Source organism: Zootoca vivipara, chromosome 12 (assembly GCF_965207765.1).
Source record: "Zootoca vivipara chromosome 12, rZooViv2.hap1.1, whole genome shotgun sequence".
Lineage (NCBI taxonomy): Eukaryota > Metazoa > Chordata > Lepidosauria > Squamata > Lacertidae > Zootoca > Zootoca vivipara.
Genome location: NC_142595.1, coordinates 24,432,618 through 24,453,032, shown reverse-complemented (window position 1 = coordinate 24,453,032; position 20,415 = coordinate 24,432,618). Strand labels below are relative to the sequence as shown.

General features: G+C 47.5%; 2 protein-coding genes across 6 annotated transcripts in view; one reads left to right on the top strand and one right to left on the bottom strand.

Annotated features, from left to right (window-relative positions):
- The window catches only part of LOC118094852 (uncharacterized), a 50,529-nt gene extending 31,240 nt beyond the window's left edge, over positions 1–19,289 (bottom strand). For 3 of the 4 annotated variants that reach the window (XM_060281484.2, XM_060281485.2, XM_035135559.3), the window contains exons 1-2: positions 6,856–7,105; positions 5,757–5,881 (exon numbers count right to left, since the gene is read on the bottom strand). In XM_060281484.2, the coding sequence (XP_060137467.2) occupies positions 5,757–5,881; positions 6,856–7,003 (273 nt within the window). In that variant the 5' untranslated portion in view covers positions 7,004–7,105. Of the gene's footprint in view, positions 1–5,756; positions 5,882–6,855; positions 7,106–19,135 lie in introns of those variants that run through there. The other variant, XM_088656097.1, reaches the window with a different exon arrangement.
- A 100-nt stretch (positions 19,290–19,389) lies between these two features.
- Positions 19,390–20,415, top strand: part of IGFBP4 (insulin like growth factor binding protein 4) — a 40,973-nt gene continuing 39,947 nt past the window's right edge. The window contains exons 1-2 of one of the 2 annotated variants that reach the window (XM_088656098.1): positions 19,390–19,479; positions 19,511–19,870. In XM_088656098.1, coding sequence (XP_088512224.1) covers positions 19,522–19,870 — 349 coding nt within the window. In that variant the 5' untranslated portion in view covers positions 19,390–19,479; positions 19,511–19,521. Of the gene's footprint in view, positions 19,871–20,415 lie in introns of both variants that reach the window. The other variant, XM_035135458.3, reaches the window with a different exon arrangement.

Genomic DNA, 20,415 nt, shown 5'->3' with positions numbered 1-20,415 from the left:
CTGAGATCAGGAACATCTGGTTTTTTAATTGCCTTGTTCTTGGTACTGTTTTGTATGACTTTCATAAAAATTCCAATTTTTTTTTTATTTTTACAAAAGAAACCACACACAACCCCCCCAAACCTCTACTGGGATATAAGGGTTAAGGCAGGCATCCCCAAACTTCGGCCCTCCAGATGTTTTGGACTACAATTCCCATCTTCCCCGACCACTGGTCCTGTTAGCTAGGGATCATGGGAGTTGTAGGCCAAAACATCTGGAGGGCCGCTGTTTGGGGATGCCTGGGTTAAGGCAACCCCTGAGATACCCAGGGCTTTAAGTTGTTCAGGGCTTTGTAAATCAACACAAGAAGCTCGGACCACTCTCAGCAGCAAGTGGGCAGCCAGAGGAGCTGTTTTAACAATGGTGTCACATGTTCTCAGGTGGAAGCTCCTGGTCTGGCCATTGTATTCTACACCAGCTGTTGGGGGGCACCAGAAACTACCCATTTGACAGGATTTTTAAAAAGGCAATGCTCAGAACCACCACCATCCAAAACAGGCAAAGCACCACACTTCCTCCAAACAAATGCAGGTGAAACTCGGAAAATTAGAATATCGTCAAAAAGTGCATTTATTTCAGTTGTTGTTGTTGTTTAGTCGTTTAGTCGTGTCCGACTCTTCGTGACCCCATGGACCATAGCACGCCAGGCACTCCTGTCTTGCACTGCCTCCCGCAGTTTGGTCAAACATGTTCGTAGCTTCGAGAACACTGTCCAACCATCTCGTCCTCTGTCGTCCCCTTCTCCTAGTGCCCTCAATCTTTCCCAACATCAGGGTCTTTTCCAAGGATTCTTCTCTTCTCATGAGGTGGCCAAAGTATTTATTTCAGTAATGCAACTTAAAAGGTGAAACCAATATATGAGATAGATGCATGACATGCAAAGCAAGATATGTCAAGCCTTTATCTGTTGTAATTGTAATTATTTGTCGTTAGGCGGGTCAATTATAAACGGAATGTAATTAATGAAATGTAATAGCAATGGTTTTTTTTGTATTATTGTAACTATTTGTTTTATTACTGTGGAATTTCCAAAAGAAAGCATTTGTAAAAATTAAAAGAAAAAATAGTAAGCTGCATTACTGAAATAAATGCACTTTTTGACGATAGTCTAATTTTCTGAGTTTCACCTGTCATCTAGAGTTAAAAAAACCCGCAGCAGGAAACATTCGTCGCCGTCCCCGCCCAGACAGGCAACACCATCCCAACCAAGCAGCCCAAATAAAGTAAAAAACCCACACTTAAAAAAGTAATGTTTAAAAATTAGGAAGAGGACGGGCACTTTTCAATGGAAGACACCATTAAACAGAGCAGCATCTCCTGGCAGCCTTTTGAAACAGAGGACTCTCCTCTGTAAAAGCAGGACACACAACCCTTGCTTGGGCTGGTCCCTTTCTAGCCATTTCCCTTTGGCCAGTTAAGTCCTGTAGATGTACTGAATCCAAGGATTTGTTGTGTCTGACAGGACCTTGGTTGCTGATAAAATGGAGAGAAAGGGACCGAGAGAGAACAGCAAGCAATGGTGTGTCTCAGGGTGGGGGAAGCTGGCCTTGGGACTTTGGTCTGCCTCTTCCACATCGGGAGCATGCTCAGATGAGCAGCCGTCTGGCCTGAATTGCCATAAGCCTTGGGAGGGAGAGCAGTGCAAAGGAGGACGATGTACTTTACAGGGAATGTGCGTGGAAATACAGCTGCACGTATCTTCCTGAGCTGCCGCTCACAACCCCTAGAACTCAAGAATTGCCTTGTTGGATTAGACCAAAGGTCCGTCTCGCCTTGCCTTCTTCTTGCAGGCAGATGCCTCTCTCTAAGCACTTTGGCTATGAGCACAACATGGTGGTTAAAGGATAACCGATCAGCCTGTTTATGTGCTACGTTACATTTGCGCATGTAAACATTCCCCATTTCCTCGGACTACCGGGTGGCAGGGCGGAGAGACCATAGCTCAGAGGTAAAACAAATGCTTTGTATGAGAAGATTCCAGGTTCAATCACAGAATCGTAGGACTTTAGAGTTGGAAGGGACCTGAGCATCATCTAGGAATATGCAGCTGTGCCATACAGGGATAAAATCTGCCACCTTGGCGTTATCAGCACTGCTCTCTAACCAACTGAGCTATCCACTCCAGTGCTGATTCAATTGCTGGGTATCTCCAAGTAAAGATGGTGAAAGACTTATTTCCAAAGCCCTGGACGGTTACTGCTGGTGTAGATCAAAGATGGGGAACCCCGGCCTTCCAGATGTTGACGAATGACAACGCCCACCAGCCTCAGCAAACAAGAATGGTGGAATTTGTAGTCCAGCAACGTCTGAAGGGTCAAAGGTTGCCCACACCTGATATAGACCAAGGATGGGGACGCTGTGGGCCTCCAGATGTTGTTAGACTACAGGTCCTCTCCCTGGGGAGATAATACTCAGCCAGACGAATCAATGGTCTTGCACAGCAAAGAGCAGAATCTCCATGTTACACTGAAGTGGGTTATCACTTTTCAAGTTCCTTATTTCCATGCCAGTTCCATCAGTGAACTTAACAGAGGAACTGTTTGATTGCTGTGTATCCTTCAGGTTTTCTTCATTGCTCACGGTCAAGGGCTCCCTCCCCTCTTTTATAACTGAATGGAATGAGGAGGTGGTTGCTCCTACAGATTAATTATTACATACAGGATTGCAATCTTGTATATACGCCCCTTCTCAGGTAGTAATGAGACGACATGTGCTGAAAGCTGCAGCTTCACGCAAAGGCATGCAGCTTTCAGGTCACCAATCACTGAATAGTGTTCATGGATATACTTCTAAAATCTTTTCTGCTCAGGGAGTGAAGGACTTGCAAAATGATGAAACTTCTCTCTCTTTTTCCAACCCCAAACCCCCCATATATTCTCCCATTCTTGCAGGTGAAGTGTGAACATGAAGCATATCCGTAATTATGGAACGTTTAATATTGCACTAGACCAGTGGTGTCCAAACTTTTTGCAGAGAGGGCCAGATTTGATGAAGTGAAGGGCCGTGGGGGCCAACCAATGTTGTTGAGCCTTTTTTGAGCTTTTTTAAGGATTGAAGCTGCTGAGGGTTTTAAAGGATTTTACCCCAGGAAATAAACTGACACACGGGCTGGATTAAACTGGATTTGGGGGGCCGGATTAGGCCCCCAAAACAGGCTTTGGACACTAGACAAATTCTTACACAAGTGTTTGAAAATGAAAACGATAGGGTTGTTGGTCAAGATTCTGGGTTGTTCTTTTAGCAAAAGCTTGTTTATGCCCTTCTGGAGGCCAGAATATACGCAGGGTGATCTCTCTGGGTACAATTTTATTCTTATTTCCGCTACACACTCACCCACTCACTTGTGAATTCACACATCCAGATTCAGAAACAAACTTATTTCGCACGCAAAGTCAGACACATCATCTCCAGCTAGTGCAGAACGTTGGCTATTGGCCTGAAAGTCCTCAGTTCAAATTGTGCTACGGACATGAACACACACACACACACACAAAAAATACATTTAAAGTGCACCCACCCCAAACTCTGGGAACTGTAGTTTACCCCTCAAAAAGCTACATTTCCCTGAGGCCAGGGCTTTTTTTTCCCCTTAAAAAATGTTTACTCTCATTTTGACTCAAGAAAATCACTATTTTATAGTTCAGATCGGGGAAAATAAATTCAGTAAATGGACAAAAGTACAAAGATTCACAAAATGTTTAGGGGTATGCATATCCCTGCGTACCCCCAGAAAAAAGCACTGCCTGCGCCCATAGCAAAATACAGTTCCCAGGATTCCACGTGTGTGCGCACACAGAGGGCATACAACTTGGTAGCCATAGTTCTCTTCTGTCAACCTACAATACAGGGGGGATGATAGATTATATTCCGTAAAAGATTACGGAAATTACGCAAAACACTACAAGTGATTTGAAAATGCTACATAAACGCGAAGTGTTATTTTGTAAAGTGATTTAAGGTGTTTCTTTTTCTTTTCTTTTTTATCATCAAGAGGTGTAGAAATTTTATGATATAAAATATATAATGAATTGCTCCTATTACTGCCAGGGTTCGAAATCCCCACTCGGCCATGAAGCTCACTGGATAACCTTGGTTACAGGTAGGTAGCTGTGTTGGTCTGATGTAATCGAAACACAAACACACAAAATACCTTCCAGCAGCACCTTAAAGACCAACTAAGTTTTTTATTTTGGTATGAGCTTTCGTGTGCATGCACACTTCTTCAGATACACTGAAATAGAAGTCCCCAGACCCTTATATGTAGAGAAAGGGTGGGGAGGGGTATCACTCAGAAGGGTGGTGGAAATGGGTGATTGACTGACTGATAGCTGTTGACGACTGTAAACGACTGCAAATGGTCTTGCATGAAAAAGCAAGGGGTGAGATGGCTGAAGATCGCTTTATCATGTATAATGAGATAAGAATCCAACGTCTCTGTTCAAACCAGGTCTTTCCATGGTTTTAAGCTTGGTGATAAGTTGGATAACCTTGGGCTAGTCACTGCCTCTCAGCCTAACCTACCTCACAGGGTTGTTGTGGGGATTAAATGAGGAAGGGGTGGGGGAGGGAATCTTTTGTGGCACCTTGAGCTCCTTGGAATAAAAAAGGTGGGATAGAAATGCAATAAATAGAAGTAAAATGAAACAAATATGCACCCATATAAAATGAAACAAATATGCACCAAACACACGCCTTTGCAGCTGCGCTCTCCCTTCATAATGATTTTACACATCCGTCACAGGCACACTGTCACACTGTCAAAACCTTGCTTTATTAGGAAGCTTTGGGGAAGCCAGAAATCTAGGAGGTGAAAGCTTTATTCTGTATAGAAATATAGTGATGTCTGGGGAACGCCTCGACTCTCTACTTGCCACACTGCTCTTAAAGTGGCGCTGTGGTCTAAACCACTGAGCTTCTTGGGCTCGCCGATCGGAAGGTCGGCAGTTTGAATCCCCACGACGAGGTGAGCTCCCATTGCTCAGTCCCAGTTCCTGCCAACCTAGCAGTTCGAAAGCACACCAGTGCAAGTAGATAAATAGGTACCACTGTGGCGGGAAGGTAAACGGCGTTTCCGTGCGCTCTGGTTTCCGTTGAGCCAGAAGCATTTTAGTCATGCTGGCCACATGACCCGGAAAGCTGTCTGTGGACAAACACCGGCTCCCTCGGCCTGAAAGCGAGATGAGCGCCACAACCCCATACTGTAGTCGCCTTTGACTGGACATAACTGTCCAGAGCTCCTTTACCTTTTACCTTCTTAAAGGCATAGGGGCCTTCCCAGATGAAAAACAAAACCAAACCCTGCTCACTAGCATGAAGATCAGGGGTGGGAAGCCTGTGACCCTCCGGAAGCTGCTAGAATATAACTCTTGTCATTTTTAGCCACTGACTGAGGCTGATCTGAACCAGCGCCAGACAACATCTGGTGGGCCAGAGGTTTCTCATGCTGCAGTGCAGGGACAGGGAACCTGTGGCTTTCCTGGATGTTGTTGGACTCCAGTTCCCAGAATCCCCATCCAGTATCTCCAGGGGTGTTGGGAGTTGTAGTGCAGCAACATCTGGAGCGTCCCAGATCCCCCATGCCTGCTGTAACAGTTTGATGGCCTACAAGCTCTCTCCAGTTCTAGAGTTCTGCTAAATTTGCTAGATGATTCGCAACGAACATGGGTGCTAGACATGCCCTGGCCTTACCCAGCCATCCCACGGCATCTGCTTACCAGGCCTGGTGTTGTTGCTTCAGAGGAGACCGCCACCTCCTCTGTAAATGTCCCTGGTGTGTCCCAAAGGATGGGGGTGCTCAGGACCGTTTTCTCAGTGGGTTCTTCCACATCTGCTTCCGTGGCTGGGAAGGCAAAATGAAACCGGGTTAGGAGCTTACCACCACATCAGAGCGCCCAAAATGTAAAAGAAAACCGCTCTTGTTTCCGACATTTGTTTTCCAGAGCAGGGGAGTCATGGAATCATAAGAGCTGGAAGGGATCACAAAGATCATCTAAGTCCAACCCCCTGCAATGCAGGAATCTTTTCACCCAGCATGGGGCTCGAACCCATGGCCCTGAGATTAAGAGTCTCATGCTCTATCAACTGAGCTATCAGGGAAGAAAAGCCAAAGTTAGGAGAATGCCATGTTTGTTTTATTTCTTATTGCTGCATCCAATTGTGAACCGCCGAGACCTACAGGTATATGGTGGCATACAAATTAAGTAAGTAAGTAAGTAAGTAAGTACATCCAATTCTTCCTCCTTCTGTGCTCAGGGTAGGGCTCACAACAACCTTGTGAGGTAGCTCAGGCCAGAGACCAACCTGGCCAATACTGCTCTTGAAGCATCAGATCTAAACAGAAATTTGAACCAGTCTCCCCTGTCAGAGTTTAGCATGCTATCCACCACACAGCACTCTACCCAACTTTCCCTGGCAAGGCTCCTGTAGCTTTCCTAGCGGCAGAAAAGGCAACAATTCAACAAGCAGACCCCATGTGCTGTGCAACTCTTGGGAAAGCTGTGCATCTCACTGCATCTCCATGCAAGGGAAAGCAGCACCTGTTGAAATCCTGCCTGCCACACAAACTATATGGTGGTCGCTCTAACCCCACGCAGCTGCAGTCCAAACACCTCCCGTTGCAAACTCCTAAGCCCTTTCCCCCATCTGTACCACCTTGCTCTATTTACAACCCAACCGAGCAGTTTTAACTGACTCCAAGCCCTCTCTGCTCCCAACATTTGAGATTAACCTTTCTGGAGCCTTCTGCATTTCCAACCCCTTCGACGCATAGAAGAGCAATGGAAAGCGGGGTGGCAGGAAGCCTTTTGCACCTACCTTTGGGGGTTGTTGGCATCATTGCAGTTGTGGTTTCTTGGTGACGCCAAGACCACCAGTACTGGGCAGCAGTGAGGGGAGCCAGCCCCGCCAGCACCAGGAGGATGCAGAGCCAACGCAAAGACGGGGCTCCCCTGAGGGCGCCCATTGCAACTCTGCAGTTCTATGATTCTGCGATTCTGTCTGTGTCCTTCCCAGCGCTTCCCAAACTCAAGCACACTCTCCTCTCTCTCTCTCTCTCCAGGCCAACCTTTGGCACTTCTGATCCAAGCTCTTATCTGCTTAGGATGCCCGCCCACCAGGCGCTCTCTGCCAATCAGCTGGCATATCACACCACAGCACTGCTTGGTACTGCTGAAGACACTGCCCAGAAGCAACCAGCATTGGACGGTGGCCACAGATACCTCAAAGCCGTCTCCTTTTCTGGGGGAAAAGGCAGGCAAAACGTCAACATGGGAACGTCAGCTCTCTCCATCAGCATGGTGCCTAGGCTCTGCGTCCACAAAGGCAGTAACGGTTCTGAATACCAGTTGCTGGAAATTGCAGGAGGGTAGAGGGCTCTTGTGCTCAGGTGCTGCTCTTGAGCTTTAGTTATTTGTTGCATTTATAGCCCACCTCTCCTCGCACCCGCCCACCTACCCAGGGGCTTAAGGTGGCCTACATGGTTCTCCCCCTCCTCATTTAATCCCTACAACAATCTGTAGAATCATAGAAGAATTAGAAGGGACCCTGAGGAGCATCTAGATGAACCCCCTGCGAAGGAGGAATACGCAGCTGTCCCATGCAGGGATCGAACCTGCAAGCTTGGCATTATCAGCACCACGCTCTAACCAACTGAGCTATCCAGGCAGATGTCACACACAGGGGTCGGTGTGCCTTTAAACACCACTGCACCAGAAGCCGGGAAACATAGGGGAAAGCTCACATTTCCTACTAGTCCACCAGTGCTTAAGGCTTTGTGGACATTTGTGTTAGATGAGTTCAACACATTGCATCAACTTTTGCCAATGTACTGGACTACAACTCCCAGCAGCCCCACCCAGAAAAAGCGTATATTGCTGTATCCCAGCTTGATATTTTATGAGAATGTGGTGTATAGATATAAAATAAATAAGAGTCCACAACATCTGGAGGGGGCCAGGACGACGAAGGCTGCATTGCATGATTGCTATTTTTTTTTCAAAACCCTGAGACATCCATCATAGTTTGGCGAGCTGCTCTAAGTCAGGGGTTTAATAAAACACAGAATTAAAGGGGAGCCCTAACTGCTTCCCTGGTACCTAGGAAAGTAAAAAGGTAAAGGACCCCTGGACAGTTAAGTGCAGTCAAAGGTGACTATGGGGTTACGGCGCTCATCTTGCTTTCAGGCCAAGGGAGCCAGTTTTTGTCTGCAGACAGATTTCTGGGTCATGTGGCCAGCATGACTAAACCGCTTCTGGCGCAATGGCACACCGTGATGGAAACCAGAACACACGGAAACACTGTTTACCTTCCCGCCATAGCGATACCTATTTATCTACTTGCACTGGCGTGCTTTTGAATGGCTAATAATAATATTATTTATACCCCGCCCATCTGGCTGGGTTTCCCCAGCCACTCTGGACGGCTTCCAACAGAAATATTAAAATACACTCATTTAAAAGCTTCCCTAAACAGGGCTGCCTTCAGATGTCCTCTAAAAGTCTGGTAGTTGTTTTTCTTTTTGACATCTGGTGGGAGGGCGTTCCACAGGGCGGGTGCCACTACCGGTTGGCAGGAGCTGGTGCCACTACCGGTTGGCAGGAGCTGGTGCCACTACCGGTTGGCTAGGTTGGCAGGAGCTGTGACAGAGGAACAGGAGCTCACCCCGTTGCGGGGATTCGAACCGCAGACCTTCTGATTGGCAAGCCCAAGAGGCTCAGTGGTTTAGAGCACAGCGCCACCCGCATCCCTAGGAATCTGCTTTATAGTAAGTCAGACCAATGGCCCATCCAGCTCACTACTGTCTACATCAGGCTTTCTCAAACTGGGGTCTCCAGCTGTTTTTGGACTACAATTCCCATCACCCCTCACCACTCGTCCTGGGAATTGTAGTTCAAAAACAACTGAGTCCCCAGTTTGGGAAACCCAGAGAGAAATCTCTCCAGGGTTTCAGGCAAGGCAAGGGTCTTTTCCAGGGGTCCCCAGACTTACCGCGCAGTGGGCCGGTGCCCGCCGCGCCGACCGCGCGGCGGGCCGGAGGGCAGGGGAGTGTGCGCGCAGCGGGCCGGAGGGCAGGGGAGTGCGCGCCCGTGCGCATGCGCACACGGGCGGGGAAAAAATCGCCGAAAATCGCTTGTGCGCATGCGTATGGGGCTCCCCCGACCCGGAAGTGCATCGGAAATGACCTCTTCTGGGTCGGGAGAGGCCATATGCATGCGCACAAAGGATTTTCGGTGTTTTTTTGCCGATTTTAAAGATCGTCGCCGCGCCGCGCGCCGTAAGAGCGGGCGGCGGCAGCGGGCGGCGGGGGGCGCCGCGGGCCGGATTGGGAGGCCGATTGGGCCGCATCCGGCCCGGGGGCCGTAGTTTGGGGACCCCTGGTCTTTTCCAACCCTACTCGGAGAACTGGAATGAACTGGGGACCTATAGCATGCAAACCACGTATGCTCCTTTCAGAGTGAGAATTCCAGTCCTCACTGTTCTTCATAAAGGGCTGGTTTAACAGAGAGAAGGTTCACTCACATTAAAGGGTCTGTTTGAGGTTTGGGGGGAATCATGGTGAGGATTTCTTTCTCACAAAAGTTCAAGGAGCAATGCAATATTTGGGGTTGGGGCAAGAGAAAAAGAAGCGGTGTGGAATGGGATCAGTGATGGGTGAATAGCAGGTTAGAACCGGGAAGGGGGTGGCTACCCATCACGGATGCTTTAGTTGAGTTTCCTGCATTGCAGGGCGTTGGACTAGATGGCCACTGGGGTCCCTTCCTACTCTACAATTCAACGGTTCTAATATTTAGTCCCCCAAAAGTTCATCTCCCTGCCCTTTGCCCCTGTCAATGAGCATGTTACCCTACAGACTAAACACCATCCCAGTGGGTGATAAAGTTTTGATGCAGTGAGGGTGCTTGTTTGGGTTTTTTTTGCAAACAGCTCAAGGCTGCCTGACAAACTCTTCTGTCTTCTGAGAGGAAGGGCAGAGGAATTGGGGAAGAGTTCACTCCAATAACTGTTTAAGGAAGAGCATATTTCTTTTGTGGAAGTTTCTTCAGTGCATGGCAAAAACATATCCCACCTCTCTCTTTCTTGAAAAACAAAATATTAAAAAGAGCAAAGAAAAACCTAAAAATACCTGACACATATATCATTCCAAAAATGCCCCAGCAAACATTATCTTACTGCTGCCCACCTTCATGAACATGGACTTCTGTTGATTAAATTCAGAGATCACAACTATGTATTCCATATTTTTATGCTCCAGTAATACATGTTTGATGGCAATGTCTTGTTTTCTTCTTCTTCATTTGTCGGCAGCTGAAAATAAATCCAGTGTTTTCTAGCATCTCTTTGAAACATCTTAAGACATAATCCCAACATAGTGTTGTGATTTGGGGTGGGGAAGGGGGTAGGGTAGGCTGTATGCTTGAGTTCCTGGATCCAACTGGGATTCAGTTGCGGAAATAGCCAGGCATGTTTCTTGGTACGAGCCATTAAGGTAACAAAGGAAGTGACTGTGTGCTAGAGAACAAAGGGGTGGGGTCTTCTCCCCCAACTTTCTGGTAGTTAGAAAGACAAAAGGCCAGAGTGCAGGTGTGAGAGCTAGAAGCAGGAGGAAGCAAGCTGGGAAGCCAGAGAGACAGAGCCATGCCTGATCTCTGCTTGAATCCAAGGCTGTGGGAGACCAGGCACAGCAAGCTTATGTCCCCCAGTGCAATGTGAAATCTGCCTAGCACCTACGACAGCCTTGCCCCATTCTCGTCTGCTACCATTCTCGTCCACTCCATTTTAAGAGTGTGGCAAAATGCAGACTTTGTGGCTTCAGCATCAAGCCAGCTTTCTCTCTCTCCCCACCCACCGCCCTCTGCTTAACATCCAGCCTGGTGAAAAGTTCCACACCCACAGGCGTTTCATTTGGGTATGCGCCCAGGGATTTTAAAATGGCTTATGTTTCAGTGAAGGAAAGACAACAACAAACAAGGAGAAGGAAGAGGCAAAGAGGCCAAAAACACACAAAACAACCGCAAGAGCGGTCAAGAAGCCCAAACAGGAGCTTTTTCCTGCAGAGGAGGAGATCCCTGCCAAGCTGACCAGAGGAGCGCTGAGGGCAGGGTAGTTCCTCTTCCTTTAATGCTCTGGACAAGCCTGCACTGCAGAAAATAACCTCAACAGCCAGGGGGTTGGGGCTGTTGAGTAGGGTGGCAGACTCATGGCGCCTTGCAGTTTGCTGGTTGACCCAGGGTCTGTCACTATTAGCTGATCCACACCCCTCTCTGTTTGCCCTGCTAGGGAAACCCAATCTTTAGTTTTGAATAAGAACAACTGGCAATCAGGTTTTTCCGCAGATTGCTTGGCTCATTCCGATTTAGTGCTAAAGAGCAGGTTTTCTGGGGGAAAGAGGCAGGGCAGAGGCAAAACCACCCAGATCTGTGCCTACAAAGAGTGGGCAAGTAGAAAACCGCTAAGATCTGCACCCACCTTGTGGAATGCCCCCCCCCAAAGGAAATAAACGACTATCTGACTTTTAGGAGACACCTGAAGGCAGCCCTGTCTCGGGAAATTTTTAATGTCTGATGTTTTACTATTTTTTATATATGCTGTAAGCCAGATGGGCGGGGTATAAATAAAACAATAATACAACCACCACTACCACCACCAATTCTCAGCACAGGACAAGCGCAAGTGTGGGAAAGACCTGCATCTCAGCCTAATTCAATTTGCAGGGTTGTTCTCAGACTTAAAATGGCAAACGAAAACAAAACCCGCATGTCCCCTGGCCTGAGCATTTTCAAGTAAGTGTGAGATATTGATGTATTAAATTATGTAACTTATTTGGGCAATGTCCTCGTCATTTACATTTTAGTTTTGATCCGCTAGTCCAGGGGTGGCCAACTTCCAAGAGACTTCCAAGAGACTGTGATCTACTCACAGAGTTAAAAACTGGCAGTGATCTACCCCCTTTTGGGGGGAAGGAAAGCCCTGTTTTTGGGGTTCATGTAAAAGTTGTTGAGCTTCTTTAGGAAGGAGGAAAGCAACATTGAGCTTTTTTTTTAAGAAGGGAAGCTCTGGTTTTGGTGGTTCAGGTCATTTTAGGGGTGCAGGACAAAGGTGTTGAGTTTTTTGGGGGGAGCCAAAGTTTTTTAGCTTCTTTGGCGGGGAGCCACTGATCTACCGGTGATCTACCACAGATGTCCAGTGATCTACCGGTAGATAACGATCTACCTGTTGGACATGCCTGCGCTAGTCCATTCTGTTTCAATTTTCCCTCTTCAATAGTTCCCCACCCCTGCCACTGCTTGCCTCCCCAGTCATCAAAAGTTGTTGCTAGACATGGTCCATTTTGAAGTTGGCTGACTAAGCGGGTCCGGGAGGTGGCTGACTAAGCGGGTCCGGGAGGTGGCTGACTAAGCGGGTCCGGGAGGTGGCTGACTAAGCGGGTCCGGGAGGTGGTGGTGCTGTGAGGCATTGTCAATGGGTATCACTCTCTCTGGGGCAGGAAAACAAGGCCTTTTGGCAGGTGGAGCATGTCACACCTTAGTGCTTCAGGGCTGAGGGGTGCTCAAAGCATGGAAAATGGGGTGGGTGGGTGTTGACGTCTGTTGCCAAACCAGGCCCAAAAAGATTTTGGCAGAAAATGATTTACCGTTGCCATTTGTTTTCACATTCCCTCTCTGCCTTGGTGCCCTCATGTGGACATCTGTGAAAATGCAGGAAACGGAAATGCAGAAAGTGTGTTTGTCCAATACCCAGAGGGGTCTAGCTCACCCCTGGGATATTCCCAGACCTCACCTTCTGCTCTGTCAGTCCATAGCACCCCTGAGGTGTATTAACTTGTTCTGAAGGAGAACTAGGAATCTTGGGGCACATTTAGACATCACCACTTAGAATAAACGCAACGCTTCACAGATTTCCAAAGCACGCTTACCTAAGTGAAACAGCAGCAAACGCTGCTGGAGAGATGGCAGAGAAAACCTCGAACTAAATCTGATTAAACACAGACTAAAGCACATTTTAGGCCCTAATTTGTGGAGATAACTGTTTTTCTGCCCCCATTGCACTTGCAGCGATTTCCGTTTGTTACCTTCTGGCCTCCTGAGACTCTTTCCAAATAAAATTGCTTGCACCCGACCCTGCCTTGATTTTACACTGAATGGAACACCAGTGGAGACATCATTCACATCTGCTTGTCCAACGTCTGTGGATATTATTTTTCTCCATTTGTGAGGCCTGCAGATGTGGTCAGAATTCTTTAGAAGTATACAGCTGACCACCTGTGTGCACTTGACCATTCCCCATTCTGGCTGGTTAAAGTAGCCAGAGAAGGTCTGGCCAACTGGACTGAAAATGATATTAACACTCCCTTGTGGGAGGGAGTGGTCCCTTTACAGCATCTTGTTGCATCTGGTCATTTTATAATCTTCTGCGCTTGCTCAAAGTGCTTGCTTGACTCAGCTCTGGGAATCTCTAGATGAAAACAATTATCTGGGACTCTTTTTTAGCGTCGCTTCCTATCTGGTTGCAGAATTCAAAACCACCATGCCTCTGGTGCACAGATGTTAGCCCAGCCCAGCTGGCTTTCTTTTCATTTGGATGCCGTTTCTGAAGCTTGCACTCCACCTGCTGCATTCTTGGCCTGCCAAAAGAGACTTTTGTTAATTTTTCTCTAACACATTTCTAAGTGTTAGGCTATTGCAATACAGTCATACCTCGGTTTAAGTACACTTCGGTTTGAGTACTTTCAGTTTAAGTACTCCGCGGACCGTCTGGAACAGATTAATCCACTTTCCATTACTTTCAGTGGGAAAGTTTGCTTCAGGTTAAGTATTGACTTCCAGAACCAATTACACTCATAACTTCGGGTTAAGTACGCTTCAGGTTGAGTACTCCGTGGACCGTCTGGAATGAATTAATCCACTTTCCATTACTTTCGATGGGAAAGTTCGCTTCAGGTTAAGTACAGACTTCCGGAACCAATTGTGTACTTAGACTGAGGTACCACTGTATATAATTTCTCTCTAATTCTGAGGGATGCATTTTGGCCACAGTGCAAGAGGCACTGGAAGTCTTTTTGTCGTCCTATATGGTTCTATCTATGTATCTCAAGTAGACATACAGTACATAGTTCTCCCCCCCTCCCCATTTTATCTTCACAACAACTCAGTGAGGTAGGCTAGGCTGAGAGTGAGTGACTGGCCCAAGGTCACCCATTGAGCTTCATGGACAAGTGGGAATTTGAGCCCTGGTCTCCCAAGTCCAAGTGTAACCCACTAACCACTACAACACAGCGACTCTTACATTTCGTTACATTAGGAATAACTGAATGGAAACCTTTTAAGTAACACAGAGTGGCTGGGGAAACCCAGCCAGATGGGGCGGGGTATAAATAATAAATTAGCATTATATTATTGTTACTCTGAAATATGAATTGCTTACTGGACTGAGATGCTTTATGACTCTTAAGCTTTTGGACTGCATAACTCTTCAACTTGAAGGAAAAAATGGGGAAATGAACATACCCTCCAACATCTTATTATTTATACCCCGCCCACCTGACTGGGTTGCCCCAGCCACTCTGGGTAGCTACCAACACATATAAAAACATAATAAAACATTAAACATTTAAAAAACCTTCTCTATACAGGGCTGCCTTCTAAAGGTTGCATAGTTACTTATTTCCTTGGCTTGGTGGTCGCTTAACCCGATACCCTCCAACATTTCTCTGCTGAAAATAGGGACACCCTAAGGAAAACCAGGACATTCCAGGATCAAATCCAAAACCAGGATGGCTTCTGTAAATCTGGGACTCTATCCCTGGAAAACAGGGAAACTTGGAGGCTCTGAATTAATCAGGGACACCCTGATTAATTGCGGGCACATCTGGAGATTGCTGAGCTAGTGGGGCCTGCTCACATCTGTACCCAAAATAAGGAGTAATCTTTAAAACCTCATGAGGGCGCCATTCACGAAGACTTGAAGGCTGGCAGTGTGTAAATAATATATGATACATGAAAAGCAGGTTATCACATAGATACCAGGCATGAGTTGTCTTCCCCGTTGTGCCTGCCAGTTGGATCGATTGCTGGCTTGAGGTACCGTATCAGATTTGGCTTGATCAAGCAAAGAAGAAAGGGAAATCACTGGAGAATATTTTGTATTAATGGAAGGTCATAAGGAGGGTTGGAACAAGTTATTAAACTGAGGGGGGGGGAATGTAAACTTGGCGGATGAGAAAGAAGTTACTTTAAAGTGACTTTAATCTCTCCCCCTCCACAAAAAAGCCTAAACAGTCTTTTAAGAAAAAGCAGGATGGAAAAGCTCAATTGCAAAGTGAGTGTGGCTTAAGTTTTGCTTTTGGGTTGAAGCTGGTTTGAGGGGAAATGCACCAGATAGCAGAATTTCTCAAGAAACTACAGGGTTGTAGGTAACGCCATGTTCAAATGCCAGCTGCGGGAACTCACTGGACCCAGAGGATACGGTAAGGTGCACACAGCCTAAATAACTCTCGCTGGTTTCTTCCATATTCCAACTCTCAATTAGCAGCTAAGGCAGGCAAGGTGATGATCACAGGTTCTTTTTATATGAGGCTGAAGTTGACATTATGCATCTTTTGCTCCTAAAGAAGGTAGAGTCATTTGTGATGCAAATGTGCATTTTGGACAATGCAGGATATACATTTAGTTCACAAAGGAAAAGCCACTTTAAGCATTATGTATGAAGACACTGTCAATAGCTGCACTTCAGCTTTGAAGCATTTGAATTCCAGGTTATCACTCTGTGATTCAACTGTTTTAAATGTCTGGTTTAACAAAACAGGGTGGATGGATGGAAGGAAGGAAGGAAGGAAGGAAGGAAGGAAGGAAGGAAGGAAGGAAGGAAGGAAACTTTGCCAGTGCCAATCTTACGTATGCTTGATCAGAGAGTAAACTCCTTTGAATATATTCTGAGTAAATAGGCACGAGATCAGACTGTTTCACATGATTATGTGTTTTCAACCTGTTACATACCCTTGATAAAAGTAGGCACGATATCATTTCCTAGTTGGATCAATTAAAGTTATGAAAGGCGTATGCAAGCTTGGATTTTTTATTTTTTATTTAAGTGCTTATTAGTTTTTCAGAAATGACAGTAGACAACTCGAAGAAATAACAGTGGAACAAATAACTGTGTGGAACACTCACTGCACTTAGGAAAGTGTCAGTCAGCTGCACTTATTCTAACAAGAGAAATTCTGAGAACGGACCCACTATGAGAGTGCCTAATTTGACTACAGAGGCAGGAAGTCATGTGTTAAGCAGGTAGGCTTGGCATGTGTTGCTGGGTGTAAAAACACACTGCTGTTGTTCATGAAACATATGAAAGGGAACATAGAACTCTGTGTTGGACAGAAGAGTTCTGCTGAAGTCAGAAGCTTACATACTCCTGTAGAAACCTGCGGTGGTCTATAAAATCAGGTCTCACCAGGTTTTTGTCCTGGAATTTATTTTCAAAGCTAGAGCAAGTGAAGTAGCAACACAGAACAGCCTACGTTTGAGTTTTGAGCAGCATGCCTCTCCTTGATCACCACCACTTTTTATACATCTGAAATGGTCACTAAGGTCACTTAGCTCAGAGACATAACTCCGAGTCAAGTTTGAGCCCCCAGGGAACTATGGTTTTTTAATTTTTAAATGAAGTATCGTCATTATGAGAGATTTTTATTTTAGCTTATCTATATATCATCTAAAGTTCAAATCACACAAACATGTCTGAAGACCCCCCCCCCAAGGTGGTGCAATTCAGAGTAGGCAAACAGTGGACTTGAAAAGAATTAATAGAATCATAGAGCTGGAAGGGGTCACGTCTACTCCAGATCCCTCCAATGGAGGAACCTTTCACCCAGCATGGGGCTCAAACCCACAAGCCTGAGATTAAGAGTCTCACCTCCTACCAGCTGAGCCATCCCACAGTTGCTCCATTACTACTTCTCACCTTTCTTTATTCTTGTCCCAAGCTGGGGGAAAACCCCATCAGGTTGTAGCAGGGGTGGGTAACCTTCCAGACATTATTGGACTCCAACTCCCATCAGCCCCGACCATTGGCTTTGGTGGCTGTGGCTGATGGGAGCTGGAGTCCAGCAACATCTGGGCAGCCACAGGCCCCTATCCCTCGGCTACAGTGGCTTGGAAATGTATGTGTTTGCCCTAAATGGGAGGTACACAACCACCCCACAAGTTTGCACAATGAGGGAAAAGGTGGAAAGAGTGACTATCCTCTCTCTGGAATTATCCAGTGGACAAACACAAGGAAATGGTGCTCGCTTTAGTGCAGGGCCGTCTTGAGCAGATCGCGCGCCCTGGTGCTGAGGGGCGGAGATCGCTCCGCCGCCCGCCCCGCCATCGCAGGGCGCAATTGGTTTCCCCCCTTCCCAGGCCGGCGCCCAGCTTACCAGCCCCGCGCCATGGTGCACTGCGCCACCGGGGGACTACGACGAGCCGGGCCTGCTTTAGTGTTTAAAGCAGTGTTTCCCAAATTTGGCTCTCCAGTTGCTTTTAGACTACAACTCCCATCATCCCTAGCTAGCAAGAACAGCGGTCAGGGCTTATGGGAACTGGAGTCCCAAAACAGCTGGAGACCCAAGTTTGGGAAATATGGCCTTCAGTGATTTACTGGCCCCCAAGAACCTCCAACTCCATCCCTACTGACCTTCTTGGGGGTTAAGTTCAGCAGAGGCGAACCCTCAGAAGCTAAGGGAATTGTGGCTTCCTCTGTGGCAGCCCCTAAATGTTGCACCCCCCTCCCCACAGAGATGCATCTAGTGTCTTTGTTGTATAGCTTTTGCTCTATGCTGAAGACGTATCTCTTTACCCAGATCTTCGACACTTAAGGTACAGTGGTACCTTGGTTTAAGAACAACTTAAGAATGCTGCAAACCCGGAAGTAGGTGTTTTGGTTTGTGAACTTTGCCTTGGGAGCAGAACATGTTCCGCTTCCTGTTGAGTGTATTCCATTTGTAAATTGAGTCCCCCGCTGTTATGGGAAAACACACCTTGGTTTAAGAACGCTTTGGTTTAAGAACGGACTTCCGGAATGGATTAAGTTTGTAAACCAAGGTACCACTGTACTTGCTCCATGGGACCCACCTCTTTTGCCGAATTTCTACTCTCCTGTTCCAGCGGGAAGGCTTTTGTTTGTTTTCTTTGAACTGTGCATTGCATTGTTGTAACCCACTCTGGGACCTTATGCTGAAGGACCAGTAAAGGCCCTTACAAATATATAATAAAGAACTGCTTCTTTATGAATACATGATTGTCTTGGAGCGGCTTCAGACATTCTCGCAAAGGAAGCAAAGCACATGTGTAGTAGATCGGCCCATCTGGTTCTCCGTTTTCTGCTAGAATGCAGGAGATGCACAAGGTCCCCACCTGCATGCGCCTCATGTGGAAGCAAGGAAAACCAATGGATACGTTATTTGCGAAGTCCCCTTTTCTCTTGTCCAGGTAACCTGCAAAAACAGGAATCCATTTTCTGAAATATCTGGCAATGGCCACTAGCATATATCAACCACTAGACACCATAGCTGCTAAGAATGGAACTTCCACAGCCAAGCGCAGTATACCTCCGATTCCTGGATGATTGGAATAAACAACAGGAGCTGGCCGCCCCTTTTAGAGCCTGCTTGTGAGCTGGCTACTCTTAAGAGGCTAGATGGATCCATCATATCACCCAGGCAGCGGTGCCATCGGGACAGGACTTTAGGGCAGGCACTGAAGGCCCCACTCAGCAGAATGATCGGGAGGTTCCTCAACAAGCCCACCAGAAGTGGCCCACCACATTTTTAAATAAGCAAAACAGAAATTTTTTTTACAGCCCCCTTCCTCTTCCCAGAGTCCTATTAAAACCCCAAATCTAAAATTACCTAACCGCAACACCGGACCCAGCATGACCATTCTCATGTTTTGAGCCTAATCAATGCAACGCCTGTGTGGCCACAACCTCAGACGAGGCATGCATAATATAATTGTGGCATTATTCTTTCTCTCTCTCTCCCCCCACCCCCAGCGCAGCCTCCCCACCCTCCCTTTCACAGAGAAACCAAAACAGGCACTGGCAAAGCGCACTCGTAACTCACCAAAGTAATAGGAGAAGCATGGCTGGAGGGCTGCTGCTATTTTCCAGTCCCGGCACAGGTTTCCGTCTTTGCAGCAGCTGCAAGCTCTTTGTGCTTCCTTCCTCAGGGCAAATGAGGTCTTTTCTCAGCTGTGGGGCAAGCTGCCTTGGTTGCTGCTGCTGCTGCTGCTGCTGTTCTCCTTTGCCTCTCCCTCCAACAGGGAGGTGTGGCCAGAGAGTGGTATAAAGTCCAAAGAAAGAGCTTCTCCCCCCTTCAGTACAGAGTCCCCCTTTCTACTGGAGATCAGATTCTCTGCTCTGCCAGCAACACAGTTATTATTTGTATTTTTGCAATCGCCTTGCCTGTTGGCCCCTTGCTGCCCTGTAACACCTGCCTGCCTGCCTGCCATGCACTCGGGGACTGCGCCCATCACTCTGCTGCTCCTGGTACAGGTGGGCTTTTCCGTGAGCCTCGACGCCATCCAGTGCCCGCCATGCTCCGAGGAGAAGCTGGCGCGCTGCAGGGCGCCCACCGGGTGCGAGGAGCTGGTGCAGGAGCCCGGCTGCGGGTGCTGCGCCACTTGCGCCTTGGCCAAAGGAATGCCCTGCGGGGTCTACACGCCGCGCTGTGGCTCTGGGCTGCGATGCTACCCGCCGCAGGGAGTGGAGAAGCCTCTGCACACACTCATGCACGGCCAAGGGGTCTGCATGGAGCTGGCTGAAGTGGAAGCGATCCAAGAGAGCATTCAGTCCACAGGTAAGTGGGGGGGGCATCAGGCTCTCAGGCACACAAGCCTGGCAGGCAGGTCTACTGGCCACACCAGTTGTGGCGCAGAGGAAATGCTGTACTATGGTTTGGATGTGGGGAAGGGTGGATTTGTTTAGGGGTAACGGCTTGCGTTGGCAGTCTTCAAGTTGCCAGCTCTGAAAACGGGCACAGCCATAGCTATTGGCCAGTACCTGGAAGGAAACTGACACCACATCAACAATCGCTGCACCCTTGACCAATGCTAGATTTAACAACTTCACGCTCTCTCTTGGGACCCTTAAGGGAGCTTCGTGCTGCATGTCAGGCTCACAATATGCTTCTTGGCTGCCAACTTGTAACACAAAAATAACCTGCGCGCATGTTCAAAACGACAAGTGGACAAACAAACAAACAAACAAAAAACTGTTGCAGGTCGAGTTTCCAAGGGCTGCAGTTTACCTTTCGCATTGTCTTCTGTGGCAAGGGAAGTGTGCTCCCATGTGCGGGTAGTGGTGGTGGGGAGATCATCTGCTCTGCGGCGAAAGATTTGAACG